This window comes from Gigantopelta aegis, chromosome 10 (genome assembly GCF_016097555.1).
Source record: "Gigantopelta aegis isolate Gae_Host chromosome 10, Gae_host_genome, whole genome shotgun sequence".
Lineage (NCBI taxonomy): Eukaryota > Metazoa > Mollusca > Gastropoda > Neomphalida > Peltospiridae > Gigantopelta > Gigantopelta aegis.
In genome coordinates, this window is record NC_054708.1 from 18121844 (window position 1) to 18146214 (window position 24371).

The window sequence follows — 24371 nt, forward strand, 5'->3', positions numbered from 1 at the left end:
TAATAATTCAGTGTTTGAGAACATCATTATTCCTCACACTGGCCTCGGGGGCACAGTAGTTAAGCCATCAGACTACAGGCTGGTAGGTATAGAGTTCGCAGCCAGGTACCAGCTCCAACCTACAGCGAGTTCTTAAAGGCTCAATGGGTAGGTGTAAGGCCACTACACGCTCCTCTCTTTCACCAACCACTAACAACTAACCCACTGCCTAGACAGACAGCCCAGATAGCTGAGGTCTGTGCCCAAGACAGTGTGCTTGAACCTTAATTGGATATAAGCACGAAATAAGTTGAAATGAAATATCCCTCACAGAAGCTTTGGCTAGTGCCATATGTATTAAAGCTATATAGTTAACCAATTAACAGTATCTACACACATTTATATACAATTACATATCAATCTAATATCAGTGTTCGACAAGTGTTTGAGAAAGTCACACACACTCACAGATGCTTTGGCTAGTGACCTATGTATATTATAGCTATATAGTTGATAATTTCCACTAGCCACAACAAAAATTCACTAGCTAGGACTACGGGCCAGTGGATTTTTTTCGAACCCTAAATCTATTCCTTAGAATAGTTGTGGATAATTTATATCACAGATAATATGTATCACAGAAATGTAGCTCTTCACAAGATGGCTGCTATTGCATGTAGCAGAAGGCTCCATGGTAAGTCGCATACTGCTTTTCCAGAACAATTTCATGCATTTCAAGCCAGCACACCAGACTTTCTCAGAACTGTCCGCTGTACTTTCTGTGAACGAGAGAAAAGCTGTATAGATTCAAGGAACATGTTAACAATACAAAAGAAATCTTAAAACTCAGAAATAATGTCTGGACTTGTTCAAACTTTTTTTTTTTATTACTTGAAGTGAACTATTAATGTTACAAAATATGCAGTTAATTTCATGTTTAATCTGCAATTTTGTATGGAAAGAAAAAATGTTTATTTAACAATGGACTCAAAATACTTTTTTTTTAAATGGTTATATGCCAAAATGGCAACAGGCATATGGCTATGGACCACAAAGATGAGAAACGATATTTGCTGCCGTCCATGGGATGCTTTTGTTTTCTTTTGCTTTTTTCCACTACAGACTGGTCAACTCGACCTAAAAAATTGCAATTGCACTTTACTATATTCAAAGTAAACTTTAATATATTAGATTTAATGGGACAGCAATATATTTCATGCCAGAACTTACATGTACACTGGGAGTTTAAAGGTGTAAATTGTCACAATAGTAACACAAGCTATGAACAATTATTACACTGCTTTTGTCTGCTGTAACCAGACCGACACAGATAAGGTGGAGCTACTAATTATCAGCCAACCAACCCAAGGTGTTTCAAACATGTAAAATCCTTGTCATACAAGGTCTACAATAACAAGACTGCATGGATGACATTCTGCAATTTTTTTTTTTACTGATTGGTGTTTTGCCCATGACAAAACGTTAAAGCAACAAAAAAGGGAGGGGGGGAATCTTGTTCACAACTGTCTTGCTTCAGTCAGTTATGTGACCAACAAGTCACATTCCTACTATTGTTAAGGCAATAAACACCCATGGTCCTTAAGACATACACATATTACTATTTAATAATGAGTTTGCTCTAATACTACCTTGTTGAAAAGTCTTGCTCTAAGGCGATTCAGTTGTTTCTGGCATTCCATTCTCCTTTGCATTTTCCCATTTACCACTTCAGGAAGCCGCTTGTAAATTCTGAAAACACAATTAAATGTATTTTGAAAACAATGCGAGCTCTTCCTATAGTCAAAAGATATGGGACATTCTTATGGAAGACATGTACCCCATAACCTTAAAATCCAAGGTTACTTACAAGACTTAAGCTTTTCATGTATACCGGAACCTAAATCCCAGTAAGCCTCATTAAAACTAGTTGTGAAAGAGAAACACAGACATTGAGATGGAAACTAAGAAATTTCTACACTTAAAGATCACTGTACATCCAAATATAAATATCTATAATTATATACTTTAGTAACAATATGTAAAAATAATATGCAACCACCCACCGTGTTAAGTGATATCCTCTGCTTATCTTAGGAACATATTATACTTGTTAACTTGAAATTTTGTTTGAAATATCTCTCATATTTAAAAAATATTTGTAAGCAGAGTGGACATTTTCCTTCTCATGTATATGATACAATGTACTAACACTGTGTATACAAATATTACATCCAATTTATAAAATAAAGAAAAGCTTTAAAATAACACTTAACAACATTTAATGAGCAATAAAAATATGACCATGTAAATTGTTTTTACTGAGAATATGAATATGATTATAGTAATATGATTTTAAAATGGATTCACAGTAGATTATGTCTTAAAGTACAAATAGTAAATGCCTGTAATATTTTAATTACAAATACTAGCAATAGCCACTAATATATATGTTCACATAAAACAGTATATATCACTTCAAACCATTACAAAATATATGTATGTTATCACACAGTACAGAATAAAACATGTATCAATATACGATATAGTAAATAAATAAATAAATAAATACCAGTATTATTAAAATAATAATTGTTTAATGTTTGTTATATTTCAATATCTACTTTGAAAAAAAGCTAAATGTTTTACAGGTTGTTAAATTGCAGTTTTACGACTGAGATAGCAGATCAAGTTTGACAAATAACACTGACAATTTTAACTAGTTTAATATCATAAGTAACACTTTTTTATGACTTGCTAAAACTTTTTATACCCATATCTATTTAATATTCAGGTATGTCATCCTATGAATAGTCTTTGCATGTAGACACACAATGTCAGAGAAACAGCCACATATATTAAACATTAACTTTATAATAAAATTATGGACTGTGAGCTGTATGGTTTAAAACTATTTTACTGTTTACTTTGTATTCCCTATAACAAGTAAAATGTCTTATTCCTATTTCTGTTTTTACATAAGCACTGCAAAGCGTCTTACAAAATACCAAACATAAACAATAATTTTTTTATCTGAAAACAAGGACGTCTTACATTTTAATGTTTTCAGTACCTACGCTACAGAGCAGATGAGGAATATCATACAAATTATGTCACTATTCAAGAAAATGTCATGTGAACTATGTCACTAGACAAGAGTTAACTGTCATTTTTTCTTTTAGCCAAAAAGGCAATTTTAACGCAGGATTTTCATTTTTTTTTTTTATAAAACTGAAATAGCCGTTACTGAAAATGACAACACACGTAATGTCTTCTCCTAATAGTTGACTACAGCTTACTTTATTATAATGTTAACTGTTAACAGGCTATTTTTAATTGCTCCCATATATACAGTTGCTTAACAGAGATCTGACTGTAAGTCATCATTTTTTATTTTGAGATACACCATCAGATTGACACACTGCCTAGTTTTCTACTGGTATTTCTTTTATTTTGAGATACAGCATCAGACTGACGGACTGCCTAGTGTCCTACTGGTATTTGTAGTGTGACTAGTAACTACAAAGAACTAAAACGACTATTATTCACAATATATTTTTTTAACTCTACATGATCAGTGACTTAAGTGTCCAGTGCTATGGTGCAGAAAAGTGAGTTTATCAAAATTTAGCCTTAGCTTAATGTTTTATGTGATGTCTCACAACTGTTTCCAAAGATTATCGGCTTCTTGCATCTTCAACTCAAATTCCGATTTCAGCTAACATGTCAATAGATATTTGATCTTTGAAACACCTGAGGTACAATACTATTTAAGATTAACAACAAGAAATGTTATAATTTAAAATTATTTCTTAAAATAAAAGTTAACTGATTTTGGAATTCGGTTGTAACTGTGTAAAAAAAATTTGTTTAGTCAAAAGTAACAAATTTTATCAAAAATATTTTAATGAGAATTCTCTGAAGTGTGCAACATTTAATTTTGACAATGCTTATCTTCTAATTGTGATCCAATTGAAAAGATGCCTAAACACATGTGATCCACTATACTCGTCAACATTTTACTTGAAAGAAAATATATCAACGTGCAAAACATTGTCTAAATATTTTTACAGCAACTAAATCCTACATGTAGTGACTAAATAAAATAATTATTATACAAAACCGAAAGTAATGGAGAAAAAAAATTAAATGTTAGAAGCATATTCTATCAGCTGTTATTAAATAAATCTAAAACTATAATTGTAAATACAGCCTAATAATCTTGTTTAGTTCATTAAAAGCATATATATCTATATATTACAAATCATGAACTATGAACATTTGTGTATAAATTACAGTACATTACTAATAATAAACATGCAAAAGTCATGCAACAAAGCTCAAGAAAAATGCTTCAGTGATCACAAAAAGGTACAGTGTGTATGCATACCGTCGACCAGGTTTGGGCAAATTTCTGATGAAATTTCTGCAACTGTTTTATTATAGGAATTAAAAAGCTTGCAAATAAAATGGCACAAAAATTCACATTGATAAAAAAAAACCAAAAATGGAAACATTAACAATGAACTATAAAAAAAATTCTCAAATAAAAAACAAATCAACTTTCAACAATATATAAGGAAAAATAAACGTAAAAATTACAAGGAAATAAAAATAAAATATTTTTATTTTAATTTTCAGCAAAATAACATTTTCCTCAAATGAAAAATATGTTAACTCTGAAAATTTCCAAACAAAACCTATAATAGTTCAATTAAAAATGCTACAAAAATGGTAAAAAAAAAAAAAAATCATAACGTCTTTGCAGAAGTCAGCTTTTCTCTTATAGCAAAAACCACAGCAAATATAAAATAAACAATGATAATTATCACTCACTTTTCAGTTAATTCCTTCTGCTCCTGCTTTGTCAAAAGTCGTTTCTGTGGATTATGGTGTTGTTCTGAAATTAAGCAGAAAATCATGATTAATTCTTGATATTACACCTGTTTTGTTTTTATTTACATACCTATATCTCGATAAATACTATCCGTTTTCAATACTAAATTTTAAACAGCAAGTATATTTAGGAAGAAATTTGCTGTTATATATTTTATTTTACGAGAACCAAGAATGTACCTAAAACCTCCACTAGGATCTGTTCATTTAATAAATAATGACTTTAGTAACAAGCTATTACTGGTTACACATCCAACACTTCAGTGATCAAATTCTTGTTTATAACAAAAATGTCACAGAATTAAATATGTTGCCAGCCATAAACTTATCCAATGTTACTCACAACTGCAAAATCAATAAATAAATGTTAAAGAAAATTAATTGAAGAAATTTTTATTAAAGTTTAATTATTATTAGTATTTTGTTTTTTACAAATCAAGTTTGTGAGAAGTGGAGCTAAATGCGAAAACTTGAATGTTGAGCTAAATGCTAAAACTACAGGTGCTGCTGTCGGCGGCAGATAAGTAATACCTATATGAAGTAAAAGAAGAAGTTTGTTTTGTTTAACGACACCACTAGAGCACATTGATTTATTAATCATCGGCTATTGGATGTAAAACATTTAGTAATTTCTGACATAGTTTAGAGAGGAAACCCGCTGCATTTTTCATTAGTAGCAAGGGATCTTTTATATGCACCATCCCAGACAGGACAGCACATACCACGGCCTTTGATGTACCAGTCGTGGTGCACTGGCTGGAATGAGAAATAACCCAATGGGCCCACTGACAGGGATCGATCTCAGACCGACTGCGCATCGAGTGAGCGCTTTACAACAGGGCTACGTCCCGCCCTATATGAAGTAAAAAGGCGAGATAAAAACAAGACAGACAGATGTGTTTTAACATGTTATGAGAAGTGTTATGTTCAACATAGGCATACTGGTTCCCATTTTTGTAGGGGGACAGGCTGGCTTTTGCCCGAATTACACGAAATTACCCGAATCTCCATTATTCATATTGGCATTACTACCAAACTATATAGGTTTGCAAATGAATCATTACATATTTTTACATGGATTACAACTAGTGTTGAGGGTAGAATGATGGAAATAAATGGTAAAAAGATCTCAGGTTAGCATATGTTCCCCGAATATCTATATATATGGTTTTGCTCCAGCACTAGGGGGGCAATTGCCCACCCCCTACACCTATCTCATGCTTATGATGTTAAATGAGGTCATAAGTGCTATTCACCGCATAAAGGAAGATTCATTGCATTCAAATTAACATTCTTTCTCTGGTCCCCAAAGAGTTTTTCGTGTTCCAGGCGAAACATTTCCTGCATGTGGCGTTCCCGGGCAGCTAATGCAACTCGTTTCTGCCGTTCTCGTGATCGAGAGACAAACCAAGCCATGCGCTGGGAGAACGAATCCTGTCAATACAAATGAATGACAAAGTGAAAATGGGAAACTGAAGCATGTCAATCAACATAAAAAATGCACACTATTAGTCTTAAGGAACAGATGAATTAAACAAGATTAGAAAAATCTCAAAACATTTACAATTTTTTTTTTATTGTAAGGAACTTTAATTCTTATTGATTAATGTATTATATAAAATTAATATAAAATTACTCTTGATGAAAATCACAATTAACAACATTATCATAAGCACACAAAGTAAACATTTTATGAACCTCTCCATCCTTCCCCACTAAAGGTACATCAAAACATTTAATTTGGAAAATATTTTGGTGGTCAAATATATTGTTGGCTTTAACATTGTCCTCAGCATACAGTTTGTATATGCATGAACATTTTGTTAACTGTGTGAACTACACCTTAATGAATGAATGAACGAACGAACGAACGAATGCATTCATGACACCCCAGCACAAAAACTACAGATTGGTTATGGGGTGTAAAGAAAAAGGTATGTATATTAATATAATTATTTCCCTTAAAAATAAAAATTATATAAAACACAGTGTAAAGAGCTGTGGTTGAAAAATATAATACAAATATCCAGGTAAGTACATTTTAAAATTGGGTATAGAAATAAAAAATATAAAAAATATATGGACTGCTGGAAAAAGGTAGCATGGTGTGAGGTGAGTTTTGGTACAGTCTGTGAAAAATCTTGACCTGCGAGATGGATTTTAGAACATTAATGAAATTAGAAAATAACACTGTACAAACATTTCTCTCTAGAAAACATGACCTGTGATGTTTTGGTGGTTTTAACAGGTGAATTTCTATCTCACTCACTGGGTCTAAAAAAAGACTAGACTGCTTTTCGCAGGCTGCTTTTTCGAGCCCTGCGGAGCCTACTGGTCAGTTAAAGTTAAAGTATGTTTTGTTGAACAACACCACTAGAGCACATTATTAATCTGCTGTTGGATGTCAAACATTTGGTTATTCTGACATATAGTCTTAGAGAGGAAACCCACTACATTTTTCCGTTAGCAGCAACAAATCTTTTATATGCACAGGGCTTCTAGAATTTTTTATAAAATCCACTAGCCATGGGATCAGTGATTTTAAAAAAGTACCAGCCACAATTAAAAATTCACTAGCCCTACTTTACTAAATAATAGTAATAATCAGATGTCACCTAAATAAGTAGATAGAGCTTAGAAAACACTAACATCGGGGGGGGGGGGGGGGGGGGGGGTTGGGTTGGGTTGAGGTGGGGACAAGATATTCATATTTACAAAATAGACGTAACTGTAACATTTGACCTTTTTTTTTTTCACTAGCTGTCGGACATGGCAATAGTAGCTATTTACTAGCCCAACATTGAATATCACTTGCCATGGGAGTGGGGCTACCATAATCTAGAAGCCCTGATATGCACCATCCCACAGACAGGATAACACATACCACAGCCTTTGCTATACCAATCATGGCACACTGGCTGGAACGAGAAATAGTCCAATGGGCCCACTGATGAGTATCAATCCCAGACCAACCGTGCATCAAGAGATCGCTTTACCACTTGGCTACGTCCCACCCTGATGGTCAGCTACAGAAGTGTGTACCTGAAGAGATGCCTGTGACGGAGTATCTTGCAGCACCTGTTTGACCGGGTCGTTCTTCGCGGACTGCTCGTGTTCTTTGACCACCGGTCTGATGTGAACCACCTCTCTCACTTTCTCCTGACGTTCCTTCAGCGGAGACCTCCACGAGGGGTCTTCAACTGGGGGCGATTTCCAGTCTCGATCCTCTTCTAGCGGAGAACTCCAGTTTCGATCCTCTTTTGGAGGAGGTCTCCATACGTGATCTTCTTTCGTGGATTTCTTCCATGGACGATCATCATTATTCAGTTCAACAAACCAGGAAATACCTTCTGTAACATTAAACACAATCTGTGAAGTGGTTTACTCCTCAAGTACAACAAATACAACATGCACATTTCCACTACTGGGCCTAAATTGTTTCGTATCTCTTAAATTAAAGGGCCATAACTTTGTCAAACATGGGTAAATCGCCATGAAAGTTAAACAGTATATGATAAAGTTATACCCAAATTGTTTTACTAATAAAGAAGTACCAACAAATTGTATAAAAGAAGGTAATATTTTGTTCAGGATTGCATCAATTTCAAGGTCAATACACAAATCTAAAACATTAAACAGTAGAAAAACTTTGCAATTTCATACATTTTGTAAACCATCACTTCATCAATTATGCTTTCAAAGTCCATTACATTTACTTCTGAAATATGCAAACAAGAAAAATTTCAAGCGGTCTAAGCAAAAAAAACAACCCCAACCCCAACCTGTAACCTGTAAGGAACTTTTAATAACATTTAAAAAAAAAAAAAAAAAATTTAAAAAAAATCCTTTACCATGTAACTTACTTGAAGTTGTTGTATTTTTTGCCTGTTTCACTGAGAAAATACTCTCTACTTCTGGAGTATATCGTGTTGAAAACGGTGGAGAACAACTTCGACTTTTCTTTTTAAAAAATGGAACGTTGTATTGTGGTGAAGAAGATCGAGCTTTCATTAGGTCTTTCAATGACACACACAGATAGGGGCTTGTTTGAACAGCTTCAGACCGTGTTCTCCTCGACCTGTCTTTACCAGGAGATGACGTCTTATTACATGGTGTAGGAACAATGGTTCCAACATCTCTGCTTTTTGGCTTGGATGAGGAATATCTCCCTGATCGTCCCCTTAGTGGGGAAACACTTGCTGATTTTCTATTCTTGGCAGGAGACATCCATTTCTTTTCATGTCTATGGACTTCTCTACTCTCAGAGAAATTGTCAAAGGATTCAATATTTTCTTTAAAGGAAGCAATTCGCTCTTTCATCAACTGTTGATGATTTTGTTTCCCCTTCCCTTTCAACATTTGACGAAGATGACGTTGCTCTGGCTCTCTGGTTTGTTCTGATGGCCTTCCTGTATCTTTGGAATGAAAGTGTTTTTGTACAGCTTCTTTATACAAGTGCTCGAACATGGACAAATCTCCCATAGTGTCCTCGTGACCCTTTGCTAATTTGGCCAGGTGCAGTTCCAGACTACTGTCTTTGGCAGTGGTTTCCTCGGTGGGCGCGTCGGACATGTTAGACGAAACACTTATCGTCGACTCATTACTGGTCAGGTCCGGGGATGATTCTGTAGGAATGGTTGTGGATGAAACATCATCAATGCTCTGGGACAATTCACGACTTGAAATTTTACCAGTGCGCTTGGCTTTCAGAAGATGTTCCAACTTCATCAGCTTCTCCATCCGTCTTAGTTCCTTCTTCCTTTCCTTGTTCATTTTATCCTTCTGCCTCTGAATTTTATCACGGAGCTTGGTCATGTTTGGATCAATCACAATTTCTCGTTTCCTTTTGGGACTTTTCAGCTTTGAAGGCGTTCCCAAATTGTTTTCAGGAATGGAATACAAAGCATCAGAATCCCGTGACACGTGTAGTTTGGCATTTTTCACTTCTTTCCGTCTCTGTTCCCGTTCCTCGGCTACCTGTTCTTCACGCTGTTGCCTGCCCTGTTCCCGCTGATTGAGGAACGACTGAACGGTGTGTTTGGTGGGATTGCGTACCAGATGTGCCAGCGTCTCCATACGTGATGTGTTCATCGTGCTGTCGGTTTCTGTTGAGTTCAGTTCCTGGAAGCGCTGCCACATGGTATTAATGTTCGGTGCTATGCTCAGATCAAGCTCCTGTTCAAGGGTCTCACGCAGAAGTTGTGCTTTTCGACTGACGGGCGTCTTGTCAATTCGCTGTTCTAATTCTTCTTCAGAGGTGCTGTTGTCAGGTATACTGTAAACAGAACCAGGTACTATAATAATCCAAAGATTTACATAATATGTGTCTAATGTTTACAGTAATTTCAGTTAAATAACACTCTTTTTGCATTCAATGAATAAATAAAAGAAAAGGATACAAAATCTAAATTCATCAAACTTTACAAAAATAGATCAATTGCCCATTGTTATTGACAATGTTTTAATTTTAAAAGCAAATGTCAACATGATGTTGATCATTTGTTCGTACACTCATTCAGCACTCTAAAGTTTGGCGAACACTGCATTCTATATTTACGCTGCATTAATGAGAATATCTTATTAGTGGTATATTTGGTTAACAGAAGATTGAGTGGCAACTCTTAACTAATAGAATCTATCACCATTGAACACTATTGTGAGGTATAGATAAGGCAATTCCAACCCGAGGGACAAAATGTGTTTTTTTGTGAGGGCCGAGGTTTACCGAGACCCTTACAAAAACATCCCCCCCCCCCCCCCCCCCCCCAAGGGTTGGAATTGCCTTATCTATACCTCACAACAGTGATTAGTTCTTTTTCTTGCCCATTTAATTACAGTAACAAAACATTAATTGTGTAAGCGACCTTATGCTACAACATAAAAATGTAACTAACAACAATAAATATAAAGCTGAAAATATTAATTTGTTTAAATATTTTTTAAACAATAATACAACATGAAATGGCAGACAGAATTCTGAAAAACATCAATTATGACGTCAATCCTTGTAAAGCATGAGTTATGACATCACGTGTATGTAGAAATTGTCCAGCACTGGGGCGCTAGACAGGTTTATCTAGAACCGGGGTGATAGACAGGTTTATCTAGCACTGGGGTGCTAGACAGGTTTATCTAGCATTGTGCAAAAGCTGGCTAATTCTGTCCAGTGGGCAAGAAAAATATGTACATAATTTATCTTCATTCAGTAGTTAACTGCTTTGGCATGAAATAATTTTTTTAAATCATACAGAAGTTAACAAACCGACTGTTTCTCTTCTGCACAATTCTATCTCTCAATTCTGATCGCCCAGACCGAGGACGTTTGCTTTGGGTTGTTTCTGGTTTAGGATGTTGTTCGTCTTGTATTTCAGCTTGTCTGTTTGGATGATCAGCACTATTAAGAACATAAGGAGACAATTCTGATCGCCCAGACCGAGAACGTTTGCTTTCAGTTATTTCTGGTTTAAGATGTTGTTCGTCTTGTATTTCAGCTTGTCCGTCTGGTTGATCAGCACTATTAAGAAAAAAAGGAGACAATTCTGATCGCCCAGACCGATGACGTTTGCTTTGGGTTGTTTCTGGTTTAAGATGTTCATCTTGTATTTCAGCTTGTCTGTCTGGTTGATCAGCACTATTAAGAACATAAGGAGACAATTCTGATCGCCCAGACCGAGGATGTTGGCTTTGAATTATTTCTGGTTTAAGATGTTGTTTGTCTTGTATTTCAGTTTGTCTGTTTGGTTGATCAGCACTATTAAGAACATAAAGAGACATATTTTGAGCTGTTATTACAGTCCTAGAAATTCAGATCATCAAGAAAATAAAAACAAAAAACAAAACTGACAGTAAATAACCAACAATGATAAAAATGCTGATGCAGATCAATTTTGCAACAACGTTTTGCCATGGCACTGCTGACTGCCGTCGCACATTTCAAGTGCTGTATTACAAGACAGTAATTGTCACCATGAGCTAAAATCAGAGAGAGCTGAAGGTCACTCTGGGCCTGAGATTGTGCTGGAAGAGCAATCACATGAAGTTTCAAATAAAACTGATTAAAACTGTTATTGCAAGGCGATCAATTTGCAGGGCTCGAACTTAAGAATATGCCGGTCCACCAACGGCAATTTTTAAGACCCCATTTATGGCTTTTTTTCTTTCTTGTTTTTTGAAAGCAAATAAACATGAAGAGCTTTACTGACAGCAGTAATTTTTATCCTATGGCACATACCCCCGTGGTGATATCCCTGACCTACTGCACTTTATATCACATCAACAGTACTTGCTCATTAAGTTCGAGCTCTGAATTTGTTAGTGTTATTGGTCACTCACCCTTCCTGGCAAAGACTATATTAAGAGAACATACAGAGTAAACAACAAACGCAGAACATCCACCTCCAATTATATCAACTTAAAACAAAGACTAGGTTTTGATTGTCAGCAACAACCTGAAAATTCAGCTCCCAAAAGTTGGTACTAAAAACATTTTAATGCATATTGTGTATGATGGAGGGGGGGGGGGGGGGGGGGGGGGGGGAGAGAGAAGAGTGGAGAGGGAGAAAACAAAAAACAATGTTCATGTTAATATTAAATTCTGAATCCACAAAAAAAAGTTACACATTTTAAGAAGCAATTAAAAGACAGAGATTACAGATCCAGCTACATGTAATACTGTATTTACAAATTATAGTGAGAACCTAAATATATTTAATTTTGTACTGACAAGATGTTAAATGACTTACAAAGTACTCTGGAAGGTATCTTGCTGTGAAGAATTCATTCCAGGAGACATCGGAGTTGCAGAATGGTCCTGAGCTGGCATATCGACCTTGGAGTATATAACAGACAACTGAGGAGGAAGCGAGCCAGATGCTGTGTTTCTTGGCACGTTGGCTTCATAAGCTGTGAAGTCAGGTGTCCACTCTGGCTTCTGCTGCTCATAATTTTTACCTCTTGCTTCTGCCAAATCATTTGACTTTGATTTAACAATGCTGATATCAGTAGGGCTCCTGACAAACTCAAAAGGCCCGGCATTCATCTCTTCACTTCTAGAGGATGTGGCTGAATATCTTTCTTCAGTTGCATTAGGTGGCAACATCGTTGGCTGCTCTGTGGATGAGGGTTTTTGAGTTGAAACATCCACATGATAAGCAATTATAGGGCTTGTTGCACTATCTCTCACATACACAGTCGATAGTTGGCTGGCTTTTTCAGCTGGTGATCTATTTGCACTCTCAGGGGCAACCATTTCCCGTGTTGTTTCTCTAACCTGGGCAGGGTTCTCTCTACTGAGCCTCTGTTCCAAAGATCCGGTTCCCCTACTGAATTCAGTCCTCGCATTTGTTTGTGCAGTTTCACGAGGTAAAGTGTTTGTATCAAACTGTGGTACTGGATCCCATCTGTGATAAGTTTGCTGCTGCTCTCCACTGTTAGGAAGTGACCTGGACTCGAACTGAGGTCCTTGATCCCGTCTGTGGTAAGCTTGCAGCTGCTCTCCGCTGTTAGGAAGTGATCTGGACTCGTACATTCTCTGAGTGGCTGCTAGTGCATCACCTAAGTTGTGTGTATCGAACTGAGGTCCTTGATCTCGGCTGTGGTAAGATTGCAGCTGTTCTCCACTGTTAGGAAGTGACCTGGACTCGAACTGAGGTCCTGGATCCCGTCTGTGGTAAGTTTGCAGCTGCTCTCCACTGTTAGGAAGTGACCTGGACTCGTACATTCTCTGAGTGGCTGCTAGTGCATCACCTAAGTTGTGTGTATCGGACTGAGGTCCTTGATCTCGGCTGTGGTAAGATTGCAGCTGTTCTCCACTGTTAGGAAGTGACCTGGACTCGAACTGAGGTTCTGGATCCTGTCTGTGGTAAGTTTGCAGCTGTTCTCCACTGTTAGGAAGTGACCTGGACTCGTACATTCTCTGAGTGGTTGCTAGTGCATCACCTAAGTTGTGTGTATCGGACTGAGGTCCTTGATCCCGGCTGTGGTAAGATTGCAGCTGTTCTCCACGGTCAGAATGTGACCTGGACTCGTACATTCTGCTTGGTGGTGTATCACCCAATCTATCTTGTTCACAAAGGTCAGTTTTCTCTGGCACAGTTCTCAAATCAGCCTGTCTCAGCCGATTACGATCTGAGGAAGATGGACTGCCATTATTTGATCTCTTTGGCATGGCTCTCACGTCAGACTGACTTGGGCGGTTACGATCCGAAAAAGATGGACTGCCATTATTTGATCTCTTTGGCATGGCTCTCACGTCAGCCTGACTTGGGTGGTTACGATCCGAGAAAGATGGACTGTCATTATCCGATCTCTTTGGCATGGCTCTCACGTCATCCTGACTTGGGCGGTTACGATCCCGATCCAAGAAAGATGGACTGCCATTATTCGATCTCTTTGGCATGGCTCTCGTGTCAGCCTGACTTAGGCGGTTACGATCCAAGAAAGATGGACTGCCATTATTTGATCTCTTTGGCATGGCTCTCACGTCATCCTGACTTGGGCGGTTACGATCCGAGAAAGATGGACTGCCATTATTTGATCTCTTTGGCTTGGCTCTCACGTCATCCTGACTTGGGCGGTTACGATCCGAGAAAGATGGACTGCCATTATCCGATCTCTTTGGCATGGCTCTCACGTCATCCTGACTTGGGCGGTTACGATCCCGATCCGTGAAAGATGGACTGCCATTATTCGATCTCTTTGGCATGGCTCTTGTGTCAGCCTGACTTAGGTGGTTACGATCTGAGAAAGATGGACTGCCATTATTCGATCTCTTTGGCATGGCTGTCACGTCATCCTGACTTGGGAGGTTACGATCCGAGAAAGATGGACTGCCATTATTCGATCTCTTTGGCATGGCTCTCACATCATCCTGACTTGGACGGTTACGATCTGAGAAAGATGGACTGCCATTATCCGATCTCTTTGGCATGCCTCTCACGTCATCCTGACTTGGGCGGTTACGATCCCGATCCGTGAAAGATGGACTGCCATTATTCGATCTCTTTGGCATAGCTCTTGTGTCAGCCTGACTTAGGCGGTTACGATCTGAGAAAGATGGACTGCCATTATTCGATCTCTTTGGCATGGCTCTCACGTCATCCTGACTTGGGCGGTTACGATCCGAGAAAGATGGACTGCCATTATTCGATCTCTTTGACATGGCTCTCACATCAGCCTGACTCGGCCGATTATGATCCGAGGAAGATGAATCGCCATTATTCGATCTAACACCAGTGACACTGCCAGATCTCTCATCCTAAACGAAAAACGAAATCTATAATTCCATCTTGCACTAATCATGGTTAATTTGGTATTCAATATGTACAAAAAATCAATACATGATTCAGTTTTATTTAGTCTTAATTAAAGTCATTGACTATCTCATGAAGTGTGTAACTTTCCTCTTTTTCATAAAACACATTTGAAGTCCTTGTGCATAACTATATACCGTATTTTCCGGCCTATTACACACACTGGCATATAAACCGCACCCCTTGTTTTTAGACCAAGTTCCCAGCTTTGTCCATCTATAAACCGCACCTTTAAATAAGCCGCATTTAAAATAAAGCCACAAACTTAATTATTGTTTGTATTTAATAATAATAAAGAGATCCATTCTCCCCTAAATTCAAACAATAAATAATTGATGATTGTGTGGCTTTCGGTTACATTTCACCTAATGGGTAAGTTTCGTTAATAAACCCCGCTATTTTTACGAAAATATGAACAAGAACTTGGTAATGCATAGTTCGTAATACCTGATAACATTTTATTTGTTCAACTTCCAGTACGATTACAAAAGCAACTGAATTTTCCATACAAAAAAAGACCGGGGAATATGCCCCCGAACCACCCTAAAAATTTTGGGGCTCAATCTGCATGTAACTATTTTATGTAACTTGTTGTAAAAGAAATATTTTACAAATATCATGAAAAATTAACACATCTGCATGTTACAGCATCAACAACGTTTACATAGATTTAGACTATTATCCGTTTTCTTTTTAATATTGTGACAACAATTTAAATTTAAACACTAGTAAAAAAAAAAACCCACTGAAGGTGTTTCATTGTGATTTTACTATGTTCTAGCATTCAATGAATCAAGATAGATAACTCATGTGAAAGTTGACAGCTGTGTTTAGGAAGACCAGTCGCATTTTGACTAGTCGAGAAGGTTTTTAAAAAAAATGTGTTTTGTGTATCTTGACTACAGTTGATAATGGGAGGGAAAGAGTTAAAGGTTCAATCTGACATAATGCTAAATTACATACTTCTGAAAGATCTGAAAGATACCAGTGCTTTAAAAGTGACAATTAGACCTGATATGTGTCAAAAGTGAAGTAACCCTACAACCCCTGCAATTGCCCACGGCAATCGGCAATGCCGTGGAGATTACTGTGGAGGTTTTAGTTCTCCACGACACTTTTTTGCCTTGAACTATTCAGGATTATTTTTTTTCAAGGGCATATTTTTTGCCGTGGACATTTTCTTAATTGCAAGGGTTGTCCTAAATATTTAACCATTAGTTGCAATGCTCCAATGCCTTTACTTTTAAATTATTCTTCTTTGGTTAAATCCTAAACCGTGCATGAAATTTATACATTAATAAATCAATGTGCTCTAGCAGTGTTGTTAAACAAAGTTCTTTTCCTTTAAATGTAGTACATGAGTTACATGGTCGTAACAGATATTGTAAAATGAAATGAGTTACCTTACAAAAAAATTGGCGTAACCCGTAAACAAGTCTAATTATTAGAGGCCTATAGTGTACATTACAATTCTTACCATAGTAGGCCTTTCTTCAATGGTAGAGAGAGCTGACGTGGCACTGGGCTGAGTGTTACTTCCAGACACTCCACTCGAAGCTATGCCTATGGGTTGTAAATCTGTGCGTGATCCAAGTACATGAGATGGGAAATATGGGGGAACAGCATCATCAGAACCTAAAACAAATAAGCATGATTCCGGCTATTTTTTACTGTAACACACATGCAAGAACAAACACCAATAAATGCTTACAATGGCAACCTAATATCCTAAAAATCATTAATCTAAAAATTACTTTCAAAACACAGCTGTCAAGAACTTGCATACGACGTTGTCTAGATTTATCTTGATGGTATACTTTCAGCTGGGTGTTTGTGATTTGTGTTTATAAAATTGTGTGACTGGGTGAGGATTACTTCTCAATCAAGCTTTTTGTGACTGACTGCCAGCTCGTCTGCAGTCATAATGACTAACAATAGAAAATAAAATGGAGAAAACACGAATACAAAGCCAAAATCCGACAGAGCCAAAGAAAAGACGTCCGGACCCGATAGCGAAGAGAAAAAGAAGGAAATTACAGTCATGTGACTGGAACTAGAGGGAGTATGCAGTTAAAGAATTTAGGCCATCCCATTGGCTGTTAGGATGTTCGGACCAGACTACTAGCCGAGGGGGGGGGGGGGGGGGGAGGAGGGGAAGAGAGAAGAGAGAATGCACTTGTTTAAGGACAGGTAAATGAAAAGAAAAACATGCTACAAGAGTTTAGGTGTGCGCTCCGAATGTGCATGTAAAACCCTATGACCTGATGGTACATTTGTCAGACTTTCACACCTGTGACCAAACGATGGTGTTATTAACAAGTTTCTTAGTTGGGAATGCAGACCAGTGACAATACTGTACCGGCTTTGAGAGAAAAGCTAGTTTTTAATTTTATTTTTTTTGTATAGCAATGAATTAGGGCAGGGCAGCAATAAAAAGGGGCAGGGCGGCACAAAATGGGGGCAGGGCATCACACCCTTCTATTTATTGCTACCTACAAAAAAGTTAAACAAAACGACACCACTAGAGCACATTGATTTATGAATCATTGGCTACTGGATGTCAAACATATGGTCATTTTGACAGTCTTAGAGAGGAAACCCGCTACATTTTTTTCCATCAGTAGCAAGGGATGTATTTTATGCACCATCCTTTGATATACCAGTTGTTGTGCACTGGCTAGAACGAGAAATAGTTGCTAGCTACAACACCGATATCACACCGATACGCCAACTAGTTTTGGAAGCCCTACTAAAGTCCAAACCACATTGTTAACAAACATTACAATGACACAGCTTTCACATACTATATTGTAACCATGTGCTGAGATCTCCGAGGACAATAAGCATACAATTTTGTTGAAGTGACTAATATTTTCAGGTGTGAAGAGAATGGCCGACATCGATACCTGTGTGTGTACTCTCCAACGTAGTGTAACTCTCTGTCGTGTCACTCTCCGTATAGAACATGTCATTACTCCCAGCAGGCCTGGAAAAATTAAAATAATAATTCAATCTTTGGTCAACCAGATTAAAAGTAACTGGATGACTTTACATGGCTCGAATTTAACAACAGCATCGACAGCAATTGCTGTCACCGAATATTAAATTGTTATCGGTTGAGGGCACAACCAATGGCACTTTTGTGCCAAAGGAAGGAAGGGCTATTCTTTTTAATTAGCAGCAAGGGGTCTTTTATGTGTACCATCCCATAGACAGGATAGCACATACCACGGCCTTCGATGTACCAGACGTGGTGCACTGGCTGGATTTTGTGCCACAGGATAAAAATTACTGCGGTCCTTAAAACTCCTCAACAGCGGCAAAATTTATAAACCTGGTGTACATTATTTACCAATATTTAACATTATATGTACGATTTTATTTCCCCTTGCAGTTCTGAATCTTTGAAACAAAAGTCCTTTTTTATCAAATGTCTGTAGGCAGGCTCAAAATTCCCATCGATGGACAACAAATTCTTAAGTACCAGCCCTGAATTTACTTTTGAAACATTACACTTTTATACTTTTATTAAAAGTGTAGGTAAGACAGCCATAAAAGTATTATTACATGTAAGTATATAGGGAGACATATAATAGTATCAATATTGTTTTAACATGTTGTTATGATATCAGGGCTCTCGATAGGAAATTCAATCTGGGGATCGGTGACTTATGGGTCACTTTTTCAGGTGTATATTCTAAAAAACTGAGTCATGGACTTATATTTACTCCTTTTTAGGGGACATTTGTACTTGTTTTCTAGCCAATAATGTACATTATTATGAAATTGTATCTTAATTTAACAAACATGAAATAAAATCTTATTAAAATACCTATTTTGTTTACAAGTGTTTAAGTCATTAACCAGGATGCAGCTGAAAGGAATGAATAAAATGGAGGGGGGAGGAAGAATAGGTTGATTAAAGTTAATTTTAAATTTTATTTCATTCGCTGATAAAGGTTAGTGTTCAACAAGAAAAATTATGCACATGCAACATATAACAATTAAATCATTTAAAACTTAATCAGATATTTTACGTATTTGTGCATATCTGCATTAGAAAAATGTCAATATTTTTCTTTTTAAATTTGGTTTTAATTTAATTTGGTTTTATATTACTTTTCCATATGGTATGGGAGGGGGTCCCGGCTAGTATGAATTATCTATTTTTATTATAACCCAACAAAAGATTTGTAAAATTCACGGGATGTAACATTGTTGTTTACATTTGTGTGTGCAAAGAACGATTACATAGGTACGACATTGTTTCACCTCAAAGATTTTGTAATGGTGTACTCGATAAAAAAAATTACCAATTTAATTGTAATTTTTTTCATCAAAACATGTCCCCATTTGGATATATTCGTCACTCTATTGGCCATTGAACATGCAAGTTTGGTTTGTACATTTTAGTTCACTTTTAAAAATAAAACTGTCGTAAATTCAACCCGCGCACATAATTTGGGCTATTTCGGCAATTCATATTTACCACATTGAGCGTGTCCGACTGTTGCATATTTTCGTAAATTTTCACACAATCAAAACTCTGAACTTTTGTTGCATTTAATAGTTTTTCACCTAGAAATTCAAGCACTTTTTCAAGACAACTTAAATAAATCTAGTTTTATTCTGGTGCGTCAGCAAAACTCGGCTCCTTGCTACTGTGCGTCAAATGTCTAACTTCAGACGTATTTGACTCGAGCTACGGAGTCATTGAAAGCCCTGGATATGGAAACTTGTTAAAAGAAGAAGGTTAAGTGTTAGCTCATTTCAATTATTATGCCTGCTGTCTAATTTCGACAATACATTTATCTGCTTTTACTATAGATTAATCATTGTTTTCGGAGGTACTCTAATATGCTATTTCAATAATAACCTGTATGGTCGGTACTTCTTCCTGCTATGACCTGTATTACCATCAGAATCCATCGGGGAGGAACCTCCCAAACTACTGTGACTGCTGGTATCACGAGATTCTGTTAAAACAAATTGAAAATCAAATTATCATTACTCTGTTAACTGCAACTATTATTTATATATTTATATATTTATATATGCATTTGATACTAATATTATTATTAACTTGCTGAGTACATATATTAAATTAAAATGCAGTGCTTATTATCCATTAACACACTAGAGGAATATAGCAAATTTATTTTCAAGGCTCAAATTAGCAATTATTTAGTCGAAATGCGATCATAATTTTAAGTAAAAGTTTGTTTTTATTTAACGACATCACTACCACAAACATGATGTCACTATTGCATGATATCAGTATGCATGTAAAATCAAAAGTTCAGTAAAATATAAACAATTTATGTTGGGTTTTTTCTATTTTCACTAAAGTGTGCACCTAAAATAAATATTTTGCTCATATTTTTTAAAACTTTAATCACGCAGTGAACCTTGCTCAAAATGTTAACTTTCAAGCCATGATTTTTTGCGGTCACTGATTTCAGTACATCATCTGACACTCAACAAGTAAATGTTGCCGAGAGACCACAACTGTTTAAGGAAGGAAATGTTTTATTTATCGACGCACCAAAACTGTTTAACAACTGAGGCCTCATGGAAGATTATCATTTGCTTACTCTGTTTACACTCCGTAAGTAAAGCAGGGCTATCTCTGGAACTTGCCAAATTCACCAATTGCTAATTTTAAAACCAGTTGGAGAATTTTATTTTAATTTGGCAAAATAATCTTTTGCACTTATTGTTACATTGTTAGGAAATAACTAGTTTTTCACAATTTTTATAGTTTAATAAATACTCTGGTGAAATGTTTTGCTCACCCAGAGCTAGCCCTGTAAAGCATTTATTAGTACATGTATTATTAAATTCATAAATCAACTCATTTCCAAACCTATACACATAACAATTAACATTAAATCTGCATACTATAACTTTAAATTAACTCAAGAGTGTACAACCTCGCAACATTCAAGACATCATTTATGATTCACTTTACATATAATACTTTTGGTGTGAACTATTTTTATCCTCCATAATTAAAAACAAGTGTTCAAATTTTAAATATTGCATCAAGTTTACATGTATGTGGGTTAGTATTGGCAGATCTATATCTTACCAGAAGGTTCTCTTTCGTATTCAACTTCAACTTCAACTGACGTAGTAACACCAGAGAATCCAGCTGATATCTTAACGTCACTGAAGAAAACATTATAATTTCAACTGTACATTAATTTGTTCTGTATCTTCAAAGTCTGCATTTACAGGCCTTTGGTGTTATGTATGTACATGTAGCCAGGGTATCTACCACCGGTAACATTTATAAACCACATTCAAATACTCAAGTGACTATCAAAGTTAATTTCTTTGTCAAATTGTGCTACATACTAAATTGCGGCACACTATTAAAAATATTCATAACATGTTGTTTATAAAACAAGAAGTAAATATACTCCAAAATATTGGAAAATGTTTAATTTCACATAATGACTTCATGAAAAAGTTAAAGGGACATACCCTAGTTTCAACCTGTAAAAATTAACACTAAGTTTAGTTAATCGACAAACCTGTAACACATTTGGATAAAGTTACAATTGAGTGAAACATGAGTTTGTGACTTTGACATGGTGAAATACCCTCTAAAAATAAGACTAAAACTTTACTCCGTAACTGTTACTTCTCAGACGCATGTGCGTTTTTTAAAATGTGAGAAATGCACCAGGATTACCAAAAACACTTCAAATGTACCTAAATGGATAATCTAAACAATAAAATGTAAGTTAAGTACGATTTCAGTTATCAAAAACAGCTCTAATACTAAAAAAATATGCCTTAGTGTTTAAAAACTAGGGTATGTCCCTTTAATCAAATTTAATTTTGGTATTACAGGCCTCTGAAAACCATGTGATCGTTTTGTTCATGCTCGTTACATTCTTTTTGCACAACTTGAATTCATTAAATTTAGGATGTAATTTACATGTTCATAACTGGTTATACAAAATGAAATGAGTTACTGATTTTGGGTTGAGCAAATTTTGAATTTTCAGCGGCCTGGATTAACAAATGGTCGTTTAACCTTTTCATGCCTGTTCCAGAATGACATCATGGACTGAGCCTTTTCTAGATGCAAAAGTAAAAGCGGTATGCACCGTGCCGTCAAAATTAACAGCACAGTGCACCCAGTCAAGCTACAAAAAGGTTTAACAGCAGCTCACTTTTAAAACAAGTAGTAGTTTAACAGTATTTACTGTTTTTGTTAACAGAATTTTAAAATACTTAAAATTGTCAGCATATTCACATGCAGACCTACAAGAATGCAAATTTAAAAATATTAATGAAAGAAGAAATTATTACTTCATAGGGGAAGAAGCCATTCTTCTGTCTGTAAAGGACTTAGCAAAATCAATGTCAGCTGAATCAACAGAATCTGGATCCTCTAGTTCAGGAAGGCCTTGTTCCACTGTCGGTAGTTCTCTACGGAAAAAAAAACACACACAGTAAACATACAAGAACATCATTCCAGAATATTTTTCCAAAATTGCAGGACATTTTTCCAAAATTCCAGGACCATTACACATACAAATAGAAGAGAAAAAAAGTGAAATCATCAAAATTTATTTTCTTACCATTGCACAATATAAAAATATTATAAAGCAAATAATGTTAACAACACCTGATAAAACATATTTATTTGACAAGTAACACCTGCCGTTAGCGGCAACACCAATCACGTTACCATTTGTATTAAAATTATTTTAATGTTGAGCGTAAAATAAAAAAGAAAGGAAAAAGAAAATAACTGCAAAACATTATCGAGTGATTTTCTGCTGAACTCCGGGGTAAGGCAATACATTTAACCCATGCATGCGCACTATAAATAAACTAAAGGAACTCTGTGACAATCAGATCCTGACTTGGGGCCAGATCAAATGTTCGAATCGTGACTACAGGAAATTGAAAAGCAAGGTCAGAAAATGTCAGCAGTCATTTCCAGGACATTTGCAGGACTTTCAAATACTGGGAAAAAGCTTTCCAAAATTCAAGGATTTTCATGGCATTTAAGGATGTGTATGAACCCTGCATATAACATAAAATCATTCCCTCTGTATAGACGATTAAAATCTGGAATTCCAGATAAATTCGAAAGCCTTTTATTTCTGGATACCAGGGCCCATATTTTCGGAGATATCTTAGTGCTACGAAATCGTAAAACCAACGTAGGTTGTGATGTCACTACAGCACACGCCATAGCGTTCGATGGTTTTACGATTTCGTAGGCTAAGATTGCTTTAAAAATATGAGCCCTGGTAACATGGCTGTCCTTACCTCTGTGGTAATGAAGAAGTCCCCCTGTTGGAATGCGAATGTGTCAAATCGTCGGATGACCGTGGCTGAGAAAGATGACTGGATGATGATGTGCTTACTTCCGTTGATCCTTCTGGTTGATTTCTATGACCAATATTACCAACATCTTAGAATACATGTCACTATTAAATAAAGAAGTAGCTGATACAAAGTAGTTTTATTTAACTGTAGCAAGTGGTTATGGCTGTACTCTAATATTATAATTATATGGTGCTAACAGCTGAATATAGGTTTTAAAAAGTTAAGTCTGTTCTGCTTTATGACAAACACTAGAGCACATGGATTTATTGATCTACTACGGCTATTGAATGTTAAACATTTGGAAAATTGGACTTATGGTCTTAGAGAAAACCCACTATATGTTTTCATCAGCAGTAAGGGATCTTTTATATGCACATTCCCACAGACAGGATAGCACATACAACCTTTGATGTACCAGTTTGGATGGAAAAAGTCCAACCAGAGAATGGGTCTGCTGAGGTGGTTAGATCCTCAGGCGAGCAATCTACCACCTGATAGGGGTGCAACGATACGGTCAAAACCGTATTGCGATATATTGCGATATAAGAAACTGTATTGCAATATGTATTGCAATATAATTGATATTATTTATGGGTTGGGTTTTTTTTAATGAAAATAGAAGGCATAACTTTTGAATGATCTTTATTAGTTTCAGCTGTCAGGCTAAATGTTTTAGGCCATATTTTTATTTTTTAACACAATACTAGTCTACTAGAACACTGGCGTGACGGTGGCAAACTATTGATGATGATGATGATGATAACTAATTTAACGTGTCCATATACCACTAGGGTTTCGAACACGCCCATCCCGAGTCCGACCTCCGATAAG

At 36.2% G+C, this 24371-nt stretch overlaps 1 protein-coding gene across 4 annotated transcripts in view; it reads right to left on the bottom strand.

Moving 5' to 3' along the window:
* Positions 1-209: 209 nt before the first annotated feature.
* The window catches only part of LOC121382885, a 33790-nt gene continuing 9628 nt past the window's right edge, over positions 210-24371 (bottom strand). The window contains exons 5-19 of one of the 4 annotated variants that reach the window (XM_041512562.1): positions 23481-23603; positions 22509-22628; positions 21274-21353; positions 20059-20158; positions 18089-18168; positions 16660-16817; positions 12615-15127; positions 11135-11386; positions 8736-10147; positions 7915-8222; positions 6129-6306; positions 4813-4876; positions 4367-4408; positions 1629-1728; positions 210-758 (exon numbers count right to left, since the gene is read on the bottom strand). In XM_041512562.1, coding sequence (XP_041368496.1) covers positions 714-758; positions 1629-1728; positions 4367-4408; positions 4813-4876; positions 6129-6306; positions 7915-8222; positions 8736-10147; positions 11135-11386; positions 12615-15127; positions 16660-16817; positions 18089-18168; positions 20059-20158; positions 21274-21353; positions 22509-22628; positions 23481-23603 — 5575 coding nt within the window. In that variant the 3' untranslated portion in view covers positions 210-713. Of the gene's footprint in view, positions 759-1628; positions 1729-4366; positions 4409-4812; positions 4877-6128; positions 6307-7914; positions 8223-8735; positions 10148-11134; positions 11624-12614; positions 15128-16659; positions 16818-18088; positions 18169-20058; positions 20159-21273; positions 21354-22508; positions 22629-23480; positions 23604-24371 lie in introns of all 4 variants that reach the window. The other 3 variants (XM_041512560.1, XM_041512563.1, XM_041512561.1) reach the window with 3 other exon arrangements.